Consider the following 19,246-nt stretch of genomic DNA (forward strand, 5'->3'; position numbering starts at 1 on the left):
AATAATAATAATAATAATAATAATAATAATAATAATAATAATAATAATAATCCTTTTAGTAGTTTGTCTACTCTGAAACTAGCAATTGGATTAAGGCCCATGCTTGATTCTTGGAGCATGCCTGAAGCATATTGTCTCTTCATAGGAAGAGACAGATTTATAGGAGCATTAAGATGATGGCTTGTTGGGTTTGACCAGCTCCCTAATCCACACACTCTCAGCATGGCTTGTAGTGGTTACAAAAATTCAGCCTTGTGTAGCTCAGCCACCCTGTATGTGTTTGTGGGAGAGGAAGTAGTAGGTTTTCATCACAAATAGTATAGTGAGACATTAAAGCAAAGAAAAGGATGGTATGCAGCAAAATTGAAAGCAGGTTATATGACAGAGGTAGAAGAACCAAGCAATACATTGGGCCATGGCTCAAAAAGGTAGGAGAAATCTTTCATCTCTCTGACAGTTAATAATTTCCAATAGCCAATACAGAAAACCAGCAGTTGGTAGCACAGGGATCTAGAAAAGATGGGTGTGGGGAACATGGAACTTACAAGACTGCATAGTGGATCTTTTGAATATTGAAGGACCTGTTACTTGAGGAATTTTATAAAACAAGGCATATATTTTGAGATTAGAATTTTAATTGTAAGGTATACTGGCAATGTCACCCCCCCCCCCAAAGTCTGATTATGGTGGGTAGAAGGTTAAAGGAGATCTGTGAACTGTTAAACTTACACCTAGTATATAACCTGCAAACACATGTAAGACTGGAAAAATTAGTATAGGAAATGTGTAGGTGTTAGGGCATGTGGAGTTGCTTAGTTTGTGAAAATGATAATTAGTTTACTGAGAATGTAAAACTTGTTGGTACATGTTGCAGATATCTAGGCTGCAATTTTCACACAAGATTTGTTACAGTCTCTTATTTCTTCAGGACTATTTTGAATCTAGAAACTGTTTATTTCTGCTTTAGTGCTTCCATATGTAAAATATTGTCACCTCTTCAAGTAATGCTTTACTTTCTATTCAAAATTTAAATATTTGAGTTGTCTAATTCTGACGCTCTTGACAGTACTCCTGAAAACATACTTACTCAGAATAAAACGTAGTTGTTTTCAAGAAACATAGTTTTAAAGGTGAGTGCCTTTCACAACATACTAAAAATGTGGAAATGGTACAGGGGCATAGCAAGGGTAAGACTGTAGTCCCTGTCCCCTGACCTCCATAGTTGCTGCCTTTTCTTGTCTACATCCACATACTGAAGAGCAAACTCTGCAGAGGGGAACCTTCTTTATCATATTAGCTCCTTGTGCAGTTTCGAACCCTGATTTACTAGCTTTTTAAATTTTACAGGGAGATGAGATTATTGCAGCTGGTTTCATATTGTAGAGATTTGTCCATCCAATTTGTGGAGGGCTGCAGAAAGTGACAGGAAGTACATAAGATATAAGAACAAGCCAGGGGTTCCTCTCTGTTGTCCACTTAATGTTTTTTAAATCACATAGGTGATGAATTTCCAAATAGGGCATGTAATAATAATAACAACAATAAGGTAAGGAATTCAACATATGATCCTGCAGGTTAGGCTGGCAGACTTCTTGGCCTAGACTGAAAAGAAAATATATTAATAAAATACAACTCAAATTGTATCTAGAGTGAGTAAATCTGTTACTTTAATAGATGATAACACCAAACTGCTGGAATGCTTTTCCTAAATATACGATAATAAATGGCTTTAAGGCCTAGAGTGAAGTTTTTAAAGTTTCAAGAACTTTAGTAGATTGGCTGAAAATTACTTATAGTTTGTACATGAGTATTCACAGTCTGAGATCTAAGTGAGAACATCCAATTAAACAGTAAAATTGCATGTATGTTAAAATGTGTTAATCTTATTCTCAGCATCTTTTTTATTTCAGATGTTGGATGAAAACAACCATCTTATTCAGTGTATAATGGACTATCAGAACAAAGGCAAAACTTCAGAATGCTCTCAGTAAGTTGACTATGTGATTGTAGTTGGTGTTCATGAGAACTATGGCATGCAAGTGGAGCAGTTCTTTTAGGTGCATGAAACAAATTGTGCAAGCTAGTGTATGGATTCTGTATGGAGAAAACAGCACCAGCATTACTGTCATTTTCTCATTTGCATAAGTAACATTTCCTCCTGGGCAATTGGATTGCCATTACTGTATATCTGTTCTGTGAAATGCAGGGATGTATAGATCAGCATGCTGGTGAAGTATCAGGTAGGTAAGTTAAAGGAATACCAAGTTCTCCACTCATGCAGTATTACTACAGCTCTGCAAATTCATTAAAAAATCAAGCTTCTCCTAGAGATGGTGTCTAGATTACTGTAAAAAAGAATTTTAAACGATGGGTATCAGATCAGCACATCCTTAGGTAGACCTTCATGTACTCTGGTTAAATAATGAACAGCCAATACAGTCTCACTATATCTGCCTCCTGGACAAGAAGATACCCAGGGGACAGTTTTTTTTCATGTGGTCTCTTGCAGCAGGGCTATTCAGAGCTTTAAATGTGAAAACCAACACCTTGGGACATGCCCTAAAATAAGTCATTGTCAGTGCATACACAAGTATTCTATTCTGTGGTGTATCAGTATTGGGCTATTGGATTCTACACCTGTTCCTCTTTCTCAGCAGGGCAGCCTGATGGACAGTTTACATAAGAGGTTGTAATTATGTAGCTACATTGTACAGTTGGCCCACCTTATACACAGGTTTTTCATACACGGATTCAAGCATCCACGGTTTGAAAATATTCAAAAAAGTATAAATTTCAAATATCAAGCCTTGATTTTCCCATTATATATAAGGGACACCATTTTGCTGTGCCATTGTATTTAATGGGACTTGAGCATACATGGATTTTGTTATTCATAGGGGTCCTGGAACCAGACTCCAGCAGATAACAAGGGTCCACTGTATTATTGGATAGAGGTGACACATTTTTAATTTTGGGGCTGGATAGAGAACATACAATTCTGATGCATTTCACAATTCAGAGTTCTGATTATGACCAATAAACCCTATACAGTGGTGCCTCGGGTTACGAAATTAATTCGTTCCGCGGCCGCTTTCGTAATCCGAAAAGCCTTCGTAAGCCGAATTGCCATAGGCGCTAATGGGGAAAAGCCGCGTTTCGTGCGAAAAAGCCGAAAAAAGCACCAAAAATTTTCTTCGTATCCCGAAAAAACATTCGTAACCCGGAACAATGATTTCCTATGGGATTTTTTCGTATCCCGAAAATTTCGTAACCTGGGTATTTCGTATCCCGAGGTACCACTGTATAGCTCTGCTCAAGGTTGTTTGAAAGGCCATATATTCCAATATGAGTTGATTTCAGCTCGATCTTCCCAGGCATGTTTGGTGGGAATAAGGAGAGCCTTTTCAGTGGCTGCTCTCAGGTTTTGGATCTCCTTCTGTGGATGGCTCCCTCTTTTGCTGTCCTTCCATCAGCAAGCAAAAACGTAACTGTCCGAATAGCCTTCTTGAAATTATCCCCTAGTGCTTTTAATAGTTTGTTGTTTTGTTGATCTTAACAGTTTTAATGGATATGTTGTAGTTTCTATGGATAATTACATGGCATTTTAATAATAACATTTTGTATTCTTTAGACTTTGTAAGTTTTTTAACTTTGTTAGAATACTGAAAAAAATGGTGGGATATAAATGTATTAATAACAGCAAGAGCAACAATATTAACAGGAACAACAACCATAACTTTGAAACATACTCTCTTTTTTTTTAAAAAAAAAGGTATCAGCAGTTGTTGCATACAAACCTGGTTTACCTAGCCACGATAGCAGACTCCAATCAAAATATGCAATCTATACTTCCACCAGTAAGTACTGTACAACAACAATTATGTGTACTATTTGTTACATTAAGATATACTGTATAAACTCATGTATAGACAGTCCTCCATGTTAGTAGCTTTGACTTTTGAGGATTTGATTATTTGTAGATTTCATTAGTATGTTCTCTCTTGGAATCTAGGTTCTCCAGCAACATTCTGTGGCCAACTTCCAGCGGTCATGCTGGATTCCTAGAGAAAACACTTCTCTAGACATTTGTAAGTTCTCCAGCACAATTCTGTGGTCAGCCTTCAGTGGGTATTGACCATAGAATTGCTCTAGAGGACCTAGAGATTTTTGGAGCGGTGTTTTTTCATGTTAAAAAAGTAGTTTTTAATTTGCGGTTTTTCCACTTTCACAGGGGTCCTGGGTCCCTAATCACAGTGAATGTAGAGGTATAAGTCTAGAAATTTTATTCAAAATTTGACCCTAAAAACCCGGGTTGACTTATCTACAGGTCAGTGTAAGTAGTTGACCTTAACTCTTATCTAAAAAGTAACCATCACCTTCTCCAAACGGAGTGTCAGAAGGAGAGAGCTTAGTTCATCACAGGAGAACCTAAAAGAAGCAGTGACTCCTTCTACTCCTTTGCACCTCCGCTTCTGCCCTTTTAAAATTAATGGGCGGAAAAATAGTGGCAGGAGTGGCTCTTTGACACTTCCCTTCACGGAGTGCCAAGAGAGTAGAGGGAGTAAGTGCTTCTTTTAGGCTGTCCCAGAATGGACTAAGCTCTCACCTTTCACCTCTTTATTTAGAGAAGGGGATAGCTCCTTTTTTGGCAAGAGTTAATGCTGTACCTTAATTCTTGCCCTTACATTAGTCTTGCTGTTACATAATTTTTGACACATGCATTTTCTTGAATCTGCCTGTGCCTGGTTGCCTCCTCCATACTTCAAAGAGCCACTATTTACCATAGTTCCCTGGTCATCCATCAAGACTTTAGAATTTAGAGTGAGAACAAACAGTTATGCCTGCCAGAATTTTGCAAGTTCTTTGACATAATTTTCTTTTGCTTCATTCTTTACAAATTTTGTTACATGCCCCTACATTTTATCCTTGATTTATCCACAGGTCATATCAAAATCCATAATTTTAGCCCCAAACCTGCCCTTGATTTGTATATGAGGTCAATTTATACTTTAGAATATACAGTAATTAATGAAAGTGTTGTGTTTACTACATGTAGATGGTAACTATGTTTTAGGGCTTCTTTCATCTTATGTTGCACATCTTTAGTGTTTTCCCATACAAGATGTAATTTTTAAAAAATCATTACTATTTCTTGATGGATTTTAGTAGAAATACCCCGTCTTAAGACTTTCATCAAGTTTATACGGTTATTCTAGCATAGCCGTTTATGCATAATCACTTTTTTAAAAAAAAGATACATTTATCAGTCAGTCCTTAAAATATATTCATTTCTAAGTTGGTTAAAAAAACCTGCTTAATTAGAATTTAAATGTTATATAGTTAATTGGAATTATTTAGGCCCAAGCAGGGAGCGGCATGCCCGTGCCAATTCTAGAGTTCTGGGGCGTGCACCAACCACACACTCCAGAACCCTAGTCTGTATGGACTCTGTCATCAGAGAAGAAACATTTTTAAAAAAGGCTTAAAACCTTCCTTTTTTGTCAAGCCTTCCCCCCTGATAAATGAAGTTGTGTATGTTGATGCCATTGATTCCCTGCCTTACCTTGCTGTATGACTGTGTTTTAAATTTTGTATAATTGGTTTTTATCTAGAGATGTTTTGTAACGGTTTTTTATGATTGTAATGGTTTTCTACAGCTGTAAACCACTTGGATCTGTGGAAAAGCAGTATACAAATAAAATCTATTATTATTATCTATTATCATGGCAGCCTCCTGTTCACATGGTGGCTGTCATGATGACTTCGCCGCCGTGCAGCGTCCAAACGTCACTTCCAGGAAGTGGCATCATGGCGGCGCTCTTTCCCCTTTACGGCGCTGTAAAAAAAGAAGCCGCTTAGAGCTTCTGTGGCATTGACAAGGGAAAAAGAGAAGCGCCATGGAGCCGTCCGTCTGTCTGTACCAGGCCTTAGTTCCAATTAATAAACACTGTGCTGGTGAAACCTATTGCATTATATTCTTCTGCCTTTAAAAATCATCTTCTGTTATGAATGGCTGATTTGCACATTATGCTAGAACAAGAATCAGCAGCTATAATGGGCTCTTATACCAATTTACTGGTCCTGGGTTGGAATTGACTGCTCTAAATGTAAAAAAACCAAAAAACCTGCCACCAGCGGCTGGAAGTCTTTTCTAGTTTTTTTAATAAGTTTATTATTAATATATATATATGTATGTATGTATGTATGTATATATATATGTGTGTATATATATATATATATATTAAAAAACAACATATATATAAAACTGCATTACAATACACAGTATTTAACATATAGTTATCATGATGTTACTCGACTTCCTTGTTGTTATTCTTGTAAGTTGAGGTATTTCTGATATCTTCTCTGTACCTTGTGACCAAGATATTTAGTATTCAATAAAGATTACATTATCTCTATGCATTTTGTATTTCCTTACTTTATGTAGAACCCTTTTTAACTGTTTGCTTAATTTGCTAACTGAAAACCTTTCCCTATGTACTGTATTTTCTGGCGTATGAGACTACTTTTTAACCCAGGTAAATTTTCTCAAAAGTCGGGGGTTGTCTTATACGCCGGGTGTCATCTTATAGGGCTGAAACTTCTGAGCTGGACTGGAAAATCTGTGGTCGCCGCATATGGTGGGGGGAGCTCAAAAACGTCCGTGGCCGCATACCCTCCGTATGTGGTGACCATATGAAAGCAGCAAGGGCGGTGCTGTACAAGTACGGTAGAAGAAAATCTTGGAGACAGGGAGGGCTGGGCAGGCAGGGAGAGCTGACCAATCCAAGCAGGCTTTGTATACAACAGGTTTTCCTGCTAAGTATCTGCATGTCATAAGCATTTGAATTAAAATTACCATATTGAAATCAAATCTGATGTTTTTTAATTTTTATTTGGTGTGCGTTGGAAGAGGGGAAATCTTATATGGCGAGTAAATCCGAAACTCTATATTTCAACTGGAAAAGTTGGGGGGTCGTCTTATACGCCCAGTCGTCTTATACACCGAAAAATACGGTAACAAAAAAAAGAATCTTGTCTGCCTTATTTAAGCTTATTTTCTCCCATACAGTGGTACCTCGGGATACGAAATACCCAGGTTACGAAATTTCCGGGATACGAAAAAATCCCATAGGAAATCATTGTTCCGGGTTACGAATGTTTTTTCGGGTTACGAAAAATTTTTTGGTGCTTTTCGGCGCTATTTCACACGGAATCGCGGCTTTTCCCCCATTAGCGCCTATGGCATTTCGGCTTACGAAGGCTTTTCGGGTTACGAAAGCGGCCGCGGAACGAATTATTTCGTAACCCGAGGGAGCAGTGATATCAAGTTCATTTAGTTCTCTTAATTTCAGAAACTGTATCTTTCTTTCCATTTCTTTCATAGACAGTAGTTCTGAACAGAATTTAAATGTTACAATTATTGTAGGAAAAACCTTGTTTTATAATCCCAATTCATAAATGAATTGTTATTTTATCCCATTTCCTTCTTTCAAACTAAAATCTAAAGCAGTGTAGAACTCGAAGACTTCGAATTATTTCAATTAGTACAATTCGTTCTGGAGAATATCTTCAAATAAATTCTATTCCTTTTCTATTTTTTGTGTCAGTTTCTGATTAATCATGGAGGTCATTTTATCCATATATTTCATTTCTTCAACCTTCACTTTCAAATCCTCTATTTTTGGGGGTTCTTCTGTCTTCCATTCCCTGACAGTAACTTTCTAGTTTTGAAAAAATGACTGAAGGGAGCTGTTTTAAAAGCTAATCTTTGGTTAGAAAAAACATGGTCTGGGGAGTCTGGAGGGATTGAGGGCTTCCCAAGCAGACTTGATGGAGTCCTATACTGTATTGGCATTCTGGATGTAAGGGTTTAAAATGCTATCTAAATTCTTGTTTTACAGTTTGAAACCAAGTGTCAAGAACTGTCCTCACCCCACCCCACAGTTCAGTAAACCAGCCTTCTGTATTTCAAACAGCAATAGCTTTATTCCATTTATAGGTGTCAGCAGGAAGACATTTGCAGACAGAACTGCTATCATCCCCAAACACAAACCCAATATTCACAGTACTCCACTGTAGAACATCATAGGCTTCGCTATGATTTGTCCATAAATCAACACATATCCATGTATCAGTCTTCTTCGTCTAATCATCCAGCCCTCCTTTAAACACTATCAGTTTTCCCTCAACATCTTTTCTCCCATGACAAGCAGCATCTTAGTATTCCTGAGTCAAGTAATTATCTTCACTATCAACCTCTAGAAAGATTTTCTCTAACACTACACCTCCCATCATTCCCCATATCCACAGTACACATATTACTCCCTCTATATTACTACATTAATAACCAATTGGCACAACACAACTTATGACATATTTGATTAGATGCTGACACCAAGCAATTCAAATTGTGCCAAGAATATTTTACGATATGTTTATTTGCTGGAACACTAGTGTAATAAATCCCTGATAAACCATCTCTATTGTGGAGGCCCATGCTGAAGCTTTAGAGCACTCTCTCTTATGTTGTTAAGGCCCTTCAAGTCAAGTCCAGCTTATGGATGTAGCTGTCATTGTATCCTTGGCAAGATTTATTCAGAGGAAGTTTGTTTTTGCTTGCCTTTAAGGCTTGCCCAAGGTCAGTGAGGTTTGATGGCTGAGCAGGGAATCAAACCCTTGTCTCCAGGGTTTGAATTTAGTGCTCAAACCACTGCACTGTGGTGACTTTAGTAGAACAGTCACCAGGCCCTAAATTGAGTCAGTTGTGGGTGTCAACCATTGTGACTGCAAGAGCATCCATAAATGATTGAGCTGGCTGTAGCTTAAGACTGCCATCTTTTTACTTTGTACAGGTGGTTAAAAATTCTGCTAGCTGCTATCATAACTTTAGACATCAGAATTAAGATATGAACCCAGAAGCATTCTAAAACTATAAGCCAAGATGCTCCATAGAGTTTGCAGTCAGCTTAATTGGAAATCTAGATTTCCCAACACTGAAAATCAGCATACCCAGAATTACTGGTATTCAGCCACTGTAGAATTCCATACCTTGACTTTCTTCTCCTGCCATAGCTAGAGCAATCCAGTTTGCTCACTTACTACAGTCAGCCCTCATTATCCACTGATTTTTTTAGCCACAGATTCAAGCATCCACGGTTTGAAAATATTCCAAAAAGTATAAATTCCAAATAACAAACCTTGTTTTTCCATGTTCTCATGGACTCAGTGGCAGAGAGTCAAGGCCTGAGAAGTTTTCACAGGAGCTGGTGGGGAGCAAACAAGGGCAGCTTTCTACCTCTAAGAACAAGTCTTTTCCGGTACCAGAAATGCAATCTGCTATATAGATCCTGGGATGACTTTCCAGGAACTTTTAAAGATTCCAACCTATGTATAACATCTTTGATAGCCCTTGAAAATTAATGCTTATGGGTATTATTTGTATTTAGGTTTAATGTTCTGCAAATTGGCATCAAACTCATTTTTCCTTAACATAAAAGAAGCAAACAAAAATATTTGTAACAGTTAAATGTCATAAATTAGATTTTTGCATTTATAAATGTTTACTGTAAATACTCGTGTACAAGTTGACCTCATATATAAGTTGTGGGAAGATTTCAGGGTCAAAATCATGGATTCTGATATGACCTGTGGGTAAGCTGAGGGTAAAACTTAGAGGGCTATAACAAAGAATGGAAAGGGGAAAACACAACTTCCGTACCTCCTTCTCTTTCTCTGGACCTCTCTCGACCACCAAACACCACTTCCCAGGTGCTGGAGAAGAGGTTTTAACATTGGGTTGGGGCGGAAATGAAGTGGAGCTGAAAAGGGTGTTTCTTTGATGGGAAGTTCAAATCGGACTGGGAAGAAGAGGAGCTAAATGGGATTTTCTCTGATGGGAAGAGAAGGCTTTCAGATCAGACTGGAAAGGGAAAGAAGTGGAGCTAAATGGAGTGTTTCTTTGATAGGAAGAGAAAGCTTTCAAATCAGACTGGGAAGGGAAAGAGAAGGAGCTAAAAGTGGTGTTTTTTGATGGAAAGAGAAGGCTTTCAGATCAGACTGAGTGGGGAAAGAAGTGGAGTTAAAAGAAGTGTTTGTTTGATGGGAAGAGAAGGCTTGCAAATCAGATGCATGCACGCACGCGCACATGCGCACACACGTACACACAGACCTGCCTTGAGGCATGAAGAGTGGAAAATCAGGCGGTGCTTGTTTTAGGACCTTTCTAAAGCAGTATTAGTGTATTGACCTGTATATAAGTAGACCCATGATTTTAGGGTCAATTTTGGGGCATAGTCGACTTCTAGTCAAGTATATACAATACTGTGAATTGAAGCTAATCTTTTTTAAAAAGCTGGAACTTAAGTCATTGGTTTGTCCTTTCGCTGGCAATGAACTGGTATTTATTTATCACTTATTTAGGTCTAGATTATTTTTAGCTATTAAAAAGTGAAAATCCTAAATTTTTTTGCCATGACTGTCTTCTTCTGGAAGCAGAGTAAACTATCCTCTGGCCTTTATAATCCATTAGTGGATTACCCCCCCCCCCAATTTATTAGTTGCTTGCTTCTTCACAGTGTCCACAGATAACTTCAACACTCCATCTTTTTTTCTGCAGGATTTAATGAGATCATTTTGTTTTGAGAGAGATGTGCATTTTAGGCTGTTTTTGTGACGTCAGTTCTGGTTTTTATAATAGAATTTCTTGTTGCTAATGGAAAAATCATAAAAACTTTAAAATTGGCAAATGCACCAGCTTTTATGAAACTTTGATGCTATTATAATGTGTAGCTTAGACCTGAGGAATGTGAAAACCAGTCAGTCTTTTTCTTGTGCAGTTTGGTGCTTGCTTTAATCGTTCTGGTAAATGTTGCAGTACAGATTGTGGTAGAACTTGTAATGATTAAATTATCTATTTCAGTGGTCCCCCTCCTTTGGTCCTCCAGATGTTTATAAAAATTTAATTTAAAAATTTTTTAAATTTAATTTAATTTAATTTAAAAATTTAATTCATATCCTGCTTTTTGTTTTCACAATCAAAGCGGTGTACAACCTTTAAAAAAAATACAATATATACAATTCCCCCCCTTAAAAAAGGATTAAACAATTCCATCCATTAAAATTACAGACGATAAAAATCTAAAAACAATACTACAATAATAAAATAACGGAGGGCAGAGTCTTCGCTTGTATATGACTGCGGGGGGAGCGTTACATGGCCGGGATCTATTCTGGGAAGGCCTGCCAGAAGAGATCCGTCTTGACAGCTTTCTTGAAGCTCTCAAGGTTGGCAATTTGACAGATCTCATCTGGCAGGCGATTCCATAAAGTGATTGCGGAAAAGTCCTCTGGGAGGTCGCCGTCGATCTGGTCTTTGTGGACTGCAACAAATTCCTCCCAGAGGATCTGAGGGTACCCCAGAGGATCTGAGGGTACTGAGGCTTCCATAATTCCTGACTGTTGGCCCAGTTGGCTGGGGCCTCTGGGATCTAAAGTCCAAAACAAATCGAGGATCAAAGGCTGGGAAACACTGGTTCCTTTCTAATAGTATGTTCTCAGTTGCATGTTGATAAAGGCTTAGATACTATAATAAACTTTTTTGTGTTCAAGATGACCATTTGGCTTAGCTAGGAACTTATGAAGTTACTTGAAGTTGGTATATTGCTTCTTACCATTTGCAAGGATCTAAACTCAGAAATCCAGTGAAGTTCAAGGATTGTCTGTAGTTTTGCATCCCCTTGAGCATTCTTTATATTTGATCAGCAATGATTTGTTTATCAGCTAAATCAGTGCTGTAGGTGTTATTACAAAAGCCTTCTGTTGTAAAAAAAAAATAAAAGAGGGAGCTGTTATGTGGGAGGGATTGCATAGTATCTTTTGAAATTTGTATGATAAGGAGAGTTGCTAACAATTACTTTCAATATACCTTAACTCTTTTGGAGTAGAATCTAGTGTATTTTATGTGTCATTTGTTTTCCTTTGCCTTATAAACTTTTCATGGTTAATCAATTCCTTTAATAAATATGCCTCCCTCCAAATATATAATCTGAACCTTAAGAAACCAGCCAAAATATTGTTTTAGACAGGTATGGATGACCGCTTGAAATGTTATATTAGTTCTTTAATGGCAAAGAGGCAATCAGGAAATCCTATATAGTACAGCAACCTGCATATAGGGTGTATGTGTACTTTTCACACTGTCAGTGTTTACAAAATCACAGAAACAAATGATTGGGTCAGTGAGGCCATTCTGTGAGTGGAAGCAGTTTTTTAAAAAAAGAAAATCTAATAGAAGCTTCTGGTAATAGAAGGTAGGGAGATTATTATTATTATTATTATTATTATTATTATTAACCTTTATTTATAAAGCGCTGTAAATTTACACAGCGCTGTACATACAATCTTTTTAATTAGGCGGTTCCCTGCCCTCAGGCTTACAATCTAAAAAGACATGACATAAAAGGAGAAGAGAAAGGTGGTGGGGGTAGTAGGCTAATACATATAAAGTACATAGCAATACAGAAAATGGTTCGATAAAACAGGCTTCAAAAGAATATCAAATAGCAAGCAACAGTTATGCAATTCCTGGGAACACTTCTCTGAACAGGATGGTCTTCAACTCTGTTTTGAAGCTGGTTAAATAAGTGATGGCCCTTCCCTCCCTGAAGTTTCCCATGCTACTTCCGTTGATATTTTGAAGGGTGTTCCAGTCCTTCAAAGCACATTTTGTGAGAGGGTCTGTCAGGGTATGTGAGAATTGGTAAAAATCACCCAAAGGTTGCACTTCTTGTGTGGGATCTTTGGCTACAACCTAGTGGTTCTTCAAGGGATGTATGTATATTGCAAAGGCTTAAAATGGTTCATGTTTAAAACTGGCGGTTAAAGTAGAATCTGTGGTTTGTTTGATAACAGATAGAGAAATAGGTTCAAAGAGTAAACAGTAAGTGAATTAAGAGATAAGGGCTGAGTTTAACAGTCGCTCTGTAAAATAGTGCTGCACTGTAAAATCTCGTAGAACTGAAGACATTAGATGCTAAGGAGGAGTCATGTGTCAGAGAAACAAAAGGACATTATAGTTGTACCATACATATATGCAGTGTATTTGTTGAACTAAGGGCTTCTGTTTCATTTAATTTTCTTACAGCCACCGACACAGAATATGCCGATGGGTCCAGGAGGAATGAGTCAGAGCGGCCCTCCCCCACCTCCACGTTCTCATAATATGGGTTCAGATGGTATGGTTGGTGGGGGCCCTCCTGCACCACACATGCAGAACCAGATGAACGGCCAGATGCCTGGTAAGTTTTTCTCCTAGAAGATAGTAACACCAGGGTTGCTCAGCAACTGAAATAGCATATGCACTCAGGGGATAGAAGATTGTTGATGACAAAACTGCTTTGAATGCCCCTGAGTAAACGCTCTCTTAGAGTTTGTTAGCTACAGAGCTACGTGACCTGTATTCTGTGTTTATCAGGCTGCCCTTGGGCTTTGATGTAGCTGACACACAGCATTCCTCTGAACAGAACTGTCTAAATTTAGTCTGTCTGAAACAATGCACAGTACAGCTGTGTTTAGAAGGCTCGATAAAGAAAGGTATTGGCCTATGGCTGAACATGTTCTCCTTGGAAGAAATTATCTAAAACCATCACAACTAAGTTAGATGATGAGTAAGAAATGAGGTTTATTGAAAAACCACTTAGACAGAAAATCAAATTTTAGCTAATCTTCTTTTAGTCAAGCAGACAAAAACAGACAATTTGTATTAAGCTATTTGTGTGGGAAAATATCCCTAACCATTGTTTCTAAACCTAAAGCCAGGCTTTAATTAGTGAACAAAAAGGTGAAAAACATCAGTATTTGCGAGGAGAAAAACAAAACAGCTTTGCTTGTTATTAATACTTGCTATGGAGAGAATGGCTTCTTTAAGCAGTCAGTTCCAAACTTTCTCTATTGAAAGGCAGTTTTGTAGGATATTTGTCATAAAATTTGTAGTGCTGATTCATGTCGGCTACTTCCATTTCAGAGCTACTAATTTTTTTCATTTGCTGCATCCTCCTCATGTTTGATACCACTGCTTACATAAGCGAGCTCTGTTTCATATTCCTTAAGAGAGAAATCTGCCACCAGCATTTCTAAAATCTTGTAAGACTTTATGCAACAGGTCATGGGTAAATAACCTAGACTGCAGTTTGCTATAGTATGCAACATGCTTTTGGGGTATCATTTAATAGAATTTACATATGGGTAAAAAGGCTTAGTATTACTCTGTTTAATTATATGTAACTTGTCCCTCGGTATCTACGGACTTGCCATTCACAATTTTGATAATTCGTGGAGGGCAAGTCCTCCCTCCCTCCCTCCCTCCGACACTGGGGTCTGTAATCCATGCCACCCACATGGGGACTCGCTTTCCCAGCAGTGCTCAGGGCCCAGCGTGTGCACACCCCGCCCCGACCCCCTCTTCTGCAGCCAGTGGGCACACGATACATCAATTGGCTGTGGCAGAGGAGGTGGGAAGTGCTCATGCCGGGCCCCGAGCTCTGCTGGGAAAGCGAATTCCCATGCGATCGGTGTGCATTACAGGCCCCAGTGGCCCTGGTGCCGGAAGGGGCGAAGAAAGAGTAAGGGACAGAGGAGTGGCAGCCCGCCATTGGGGACATTGGGACTTGAATATTGGCAAAATTTCAGATTCACAGGGAGGCCAGAAACATATCTCCTGTGAATCTGGAGCGACCATTGTATACATATATAAATAATAAATGCAACAGAGAAAAAAAAGAGTAGTGAATATAATATGTTGACATTCTCCATATCCATCCCAAGGAGTCTCTAGCCTCAACACATGAGATAATTTAATTATACAAGTTGTGTCAAGAGCAGAAAATGGCAAATTATGATCTTCCATGTGTTGGCTGTGCCAGCTAAGGGTGATGGGAATGGCACTCATAAAACCTCTACAGGTGGCTCAGTTCTGATCAAGAATGACCAGATACAAAGGAAGACAAGGGTCTTGTAAACTTTGTATAAATAAGAAGTGTTGGCATGTAAGAGTGAGCAAAGTTTCACTGACTGACATTCCCCTTTTCTACACAGTCATTAAACGTTCAGGAATTCTGGCATAGTTAGCATGTCAAGACATCCGCTTGGGGGGTATCAGTTCATCAAGTGAAGACTAGACAAGTTATATTGTAAATGTCCTCTTTAATACAGTGGTCAGAATGATGGTATGGTCTTCACAGTGCTTTATTCAGTTTTGCTGGTGATACAGTAGATGTTTTTACAATGTAGGATTGTTTATAGTCCTCTGAACAAATTTTGCCAAGAAAGCTCCAAGAGAAGACCCATCGCCATAAATCGGAAACAACTTGAAGGCACACAACAACAGTAGTCCTTTTTAGATAATCCTGGCATGAAAGGAGACTGTAGCGCCACTGCTGAGGTCACATATATACTTCCTTGGGGTCTTGAATTTTGCATGAGCATGTAGCAGTCTACTTTAATAGGCTTTCCTTGTGCTATCATCCTGCATTACCACTGTGGGCAAAGTACTGTGGTATAATTCTGTGTCTAGTGGTGTACTTCCACATCCAGTGCCAGTAGAATAGCTGGCTATTAGACACAATGTTTGTTTTATTAAAACAAACCATGAAGTTCAAAAAAATATTTGTACATATTCAAACAGTATAGCATATAAAGTATTCAGCAAGATTTGTATTCAATTATTACTGATATTTTGACCTCAAATGATACCATAGAAATTGAAGCAATCACTGTAAGAACAACTGAAAATTGACCTATGACCATCTGGTATATTATTTGGTGAGAAACATGAAAAAAGCTCTTACCAAATAGCATTGAGCAGAAGTAGAATTTTTTTGCTGAAAGTAAAATTAAACATTCACTTCAGTTCCATGAAGAAGCAAAAATATAACAAATATTCTGAATTTCACAATAAATCTAAGTGTAATACAGTTGGCGCTCCATTTTCATGGGGGATCTGTTCTGGACCCTCCCCCCCAAAAATGGAAAATTGCCAATATTCAAGCCCCATTGGCTTGAATGGTGCTGTGTGCCCATGGGCGCATTCTCCATTTTATCCCCTTCCGTTTGCCACCTGCAAACAGGCGAGGGACACATATTCCAAGGGACTGTACATTATCGTAATTCAAATATATACTCTTATAATTTACAAGTGAAACTGCATTTGAATCACTTTTTAGGGAAATACTGTGGCTTAAAAATGTAACTGCCACGTTGTGCACAAATGCTATTGTTAACTACCTGACAAATAATAATAATAATAATAATAATAATAATAATAATAATAAAAACTTAACAGAAAGAATTTTTTTTAGGTAATAGATGATCGACAACAAGTTGTAAAACAGCTAAAAGTAATCAAATGTTTTCATCACACAGTTACCACAATCTACTGTAGTCTATTTTTGAGTGCTTATTGGATTGTAGTAATGTCACAATGAATATTTGTTCCAAGAAGAGAGAGTTTTGGGTTTTTTTTTAAAAAAATTCAAACCTGGGATATAGAAGAGGTCCTAAATAACTTCATGCACACAAATGTAGCAGAGATGACAATGGCAAACCCCCTCTGAAGAAACTTGCCAAGAAAACGCCATGATAGGGTTGCTTTAGGGTCACGATAAATTGGAAACGAAGGCACACAACAACAGCAGCAAACTACATCTGCTGTGTCCTTAGAAAACCAAGCAATTGAAACGTATTGGAATATATGATAGAACCACACATTCCTGATTGTGATTATATATAAAGAACTGTGCTTTCTTTTTTCACTTTCATCTTATGTATGTCTTCAAATCATGCTTCTGATCACTGTGATGAAAGATGCTGGACTAGATAAACGGTGTAAATAAAACAAGTGTCCTTTTTATATTGTACCAGTTTCCTAAACTTGTCCCATTCTAGTCAGAAAATGTCTTTATGAGTCTTCAATATTCTACTTTTGAACCCAGTTCTCTCTTCTAATTTGTATAAGTACTTGACAAACCAAATTATTAGGTAGCTAATAGGTTGCTATAGTCCAGTCCCTCAAGTCAGTATAGTGAACATCAGTATAAAATAATATTTAAAATGCTGGACTTGGAAGTGGAAGGACTGGCTCTTAGCAAGCTTACCGTATGGAGTTGCTGAGGGGGCTAGTGGGAAGAGGGGAACAATATAAAATGATCTTATAAAATCATAGAGATGGAAGCAACTACTAGTACAACCTCCTGCCATGCAGTAATACACAATTACACACTCCCAAAAAAGGCCAATTAAAGATCTCCAAAGGAGATTCCACTCAAGGTGAGGCAATATATTATTCAAGTTAATATATATATATTAATGTTCTAGTGAGGTAACACATTCCTGGTGTGGTACACATAATGCACAGTCATTTGTTGTAAGGGTGCAGTAATATTTTGTTGTGCACAGGTACTTCTACTGATATTCTTGTTGGAATAATGTAGGGTTTTTTAAAAATCATTTTAAAAAATGGCAAAAAGCTATGGATCTATGAAAATGCCACAGGAAGCCCCAAGTCTGACTTGCCAAGCAATTCACTGAGAAAATATAGAAGAAAGTAAAGACAAGAGGCAGTAATTGCCCGGGGGGGGGGAGAAAATTTGATTTCATTCAGCAATACAGATTTTTTCATAACTAGAAAATAGTTTAATTTTCTTTGTCCTACATGTATTATTTTGATTGATTGATTGATTGATTGATTGATTTGTATCCCGCTCTTTTCCCAGGACTGGGACTCAGAGCACAGTATTTAAAAATAAAAATAAAAATAGTACAATAAAATAAAAAGTACATTGAAAAGAATTTTTAAACTGGTCCAACATCGAACATCCCAGTCTGTTCTTATAGTAAATCCCTAAATGCCTGTGTGAACAGGTAGTTCTTCACCTGCTGGCGGAAGGACATCAAGGAGGGAGCCGTTCTGATCTTCCTGGGCAGGGAGTTCCAGAGTCTAGGAGCAGCCACTGAGAAGGCCCTCTCTCGTGTCCCCACCAACCGTATTTGTGATGATGTTAGGACAGAGAAAAGGGCTTCCTCAGAGGATCTTAGAGTCCGGGCCGATTCATACCAAGAGAAACGGTCTGCCAAATAGTGTGGACCTGAGCCATGTAGGGCTTTGTAGGTAATAACCAGGACCTTGAATTGTGCCCGGAAACAAACTGGCAGCCAATGAAGCTGTTTCAACAGAGGCATTGTATGGTCTCTGTAATCTGCCCCTGTTAATAGCCTGGCAGCAGCTCTTTGAACCAACTGAATTTTCCAGTGTATTAAGCAGGGCATTCATGTTAGCATGTCTTTCTTACCACTTATTTGTTTTATTTATGCCATCTTTCTCCCAGGATGGGACCCAATGTGCCTTATAGGTAAAATTGGTTAAAATCTACCAATACAATTTTTAAAAAAATTAAATTTCATTGAAACATTATAAAATTGCATTTAAAATATACAAAAATTAAAAAAGTAAAGTCAGCACTCGCCCAATAACAAGCCTCCCTGAGAGAGATTACATATTAAAAGCCTGCTTGAACAAAAATGTCTGCCTGCTGGCAAAAGGAAAGCAAAGGTGCCCAATGAAGCCTCTTGTCAAAGGACATTCCAGAGTATGGGAGCAGCCATTGAGAAGACTCTCTTGTGTCCTCACCAAGCAAACATAAGATCATCCCTGGATGATCTTAAAGCTCTCACGGGTTCATATAAATGTTGTTTAAATAGTTTGGACTGAAGCTATATGGGACTATATAGGTCATGATCAACACTTTGAATTATGATTGGAAAAGAACCAGTAGCAGCAAAGCTTTTTTAACAAGGGAGTTACGGTATATGCTCCCTATAACAGCCCCTGGTCAGCATTCTGGCTGCAGCATTTTGAACCCACTGAAGTTTCTAAACATTTTCCAAAGGCAGCCCCATATAGAATATGTTACAGTAGTCCAAACAGGATTTAGTCAAGGCATATGTCACTGTAGCCAGATCTGATGTCTCAAAGTACTGGTGCAGCTGGTGTACTAGTTTTAGCTGTACAAACACACTTCTGAAACCTGAGCATCCAGTCTCAGAGTTGAGTTCAGGAGAACACCCAAGCTGTGGGCCTGAGATTTCAGGGGAAGCGTAACCTTATCCAGTGAAGGTGAAATCCCTATTTCCAGGTCTGCTTTATGACTGACTGGAGCATCTCTGTCTTGTCTGGATTAAATTTAAGTTTGTTTGC

At 38.1% G+C, this 19,246-nt stretch overlaps 1 protein-coding gene across 3 annotated transcripts in view; it reads left to right on the forward strand.

Moving 5' to 3' along the window:
* Positions 1 to 19,246, forward strand: part of LOC121917412 (protein SSXT) — a 44,616-nt gene that overhangs the window by 3,518 nt on the left and 21,852 nt on the right. For all 3 annotated transcript variants that reach the window (XM_042443351.1, XM_042443352.1, XM_042443353.1), the window contains exons 2-4: positions 1,911 to 1,987; positions 3,773 to 3,857; positions 13,142 to 13,295. In XM_042443351.1, coding sequence (XP_042299285.1) covers positions 1,911 to 1,987; positions 3,773 to 3,857; positions 13,142 to 13,295 — 316 coding nt within the window. The remainder of the gene's footprint in view (positions 1 to 1,910; positions 1,988 to 3,772; positions 3,858 to 13,141; positions 13,296 to 19,246) is intronic.

The sequence above is a fragment of the Sceloporus undulatus genome, unplaced genomic scaffold, assembly GCF_019175285.1.
Source record: "Sceloporus undulatus isolate JIND9_A2432 ecotype Alabama unplaced genomic scaffold, SceUnd_v1.1 scaffold_17, whole genome shotgun sequence".
NCBI lineage: Eukaryota > Metazoa > Chordata > Lepidosauria > Squamata > Phrynosomatidae > Sceloporus > Sceloporus undulatus.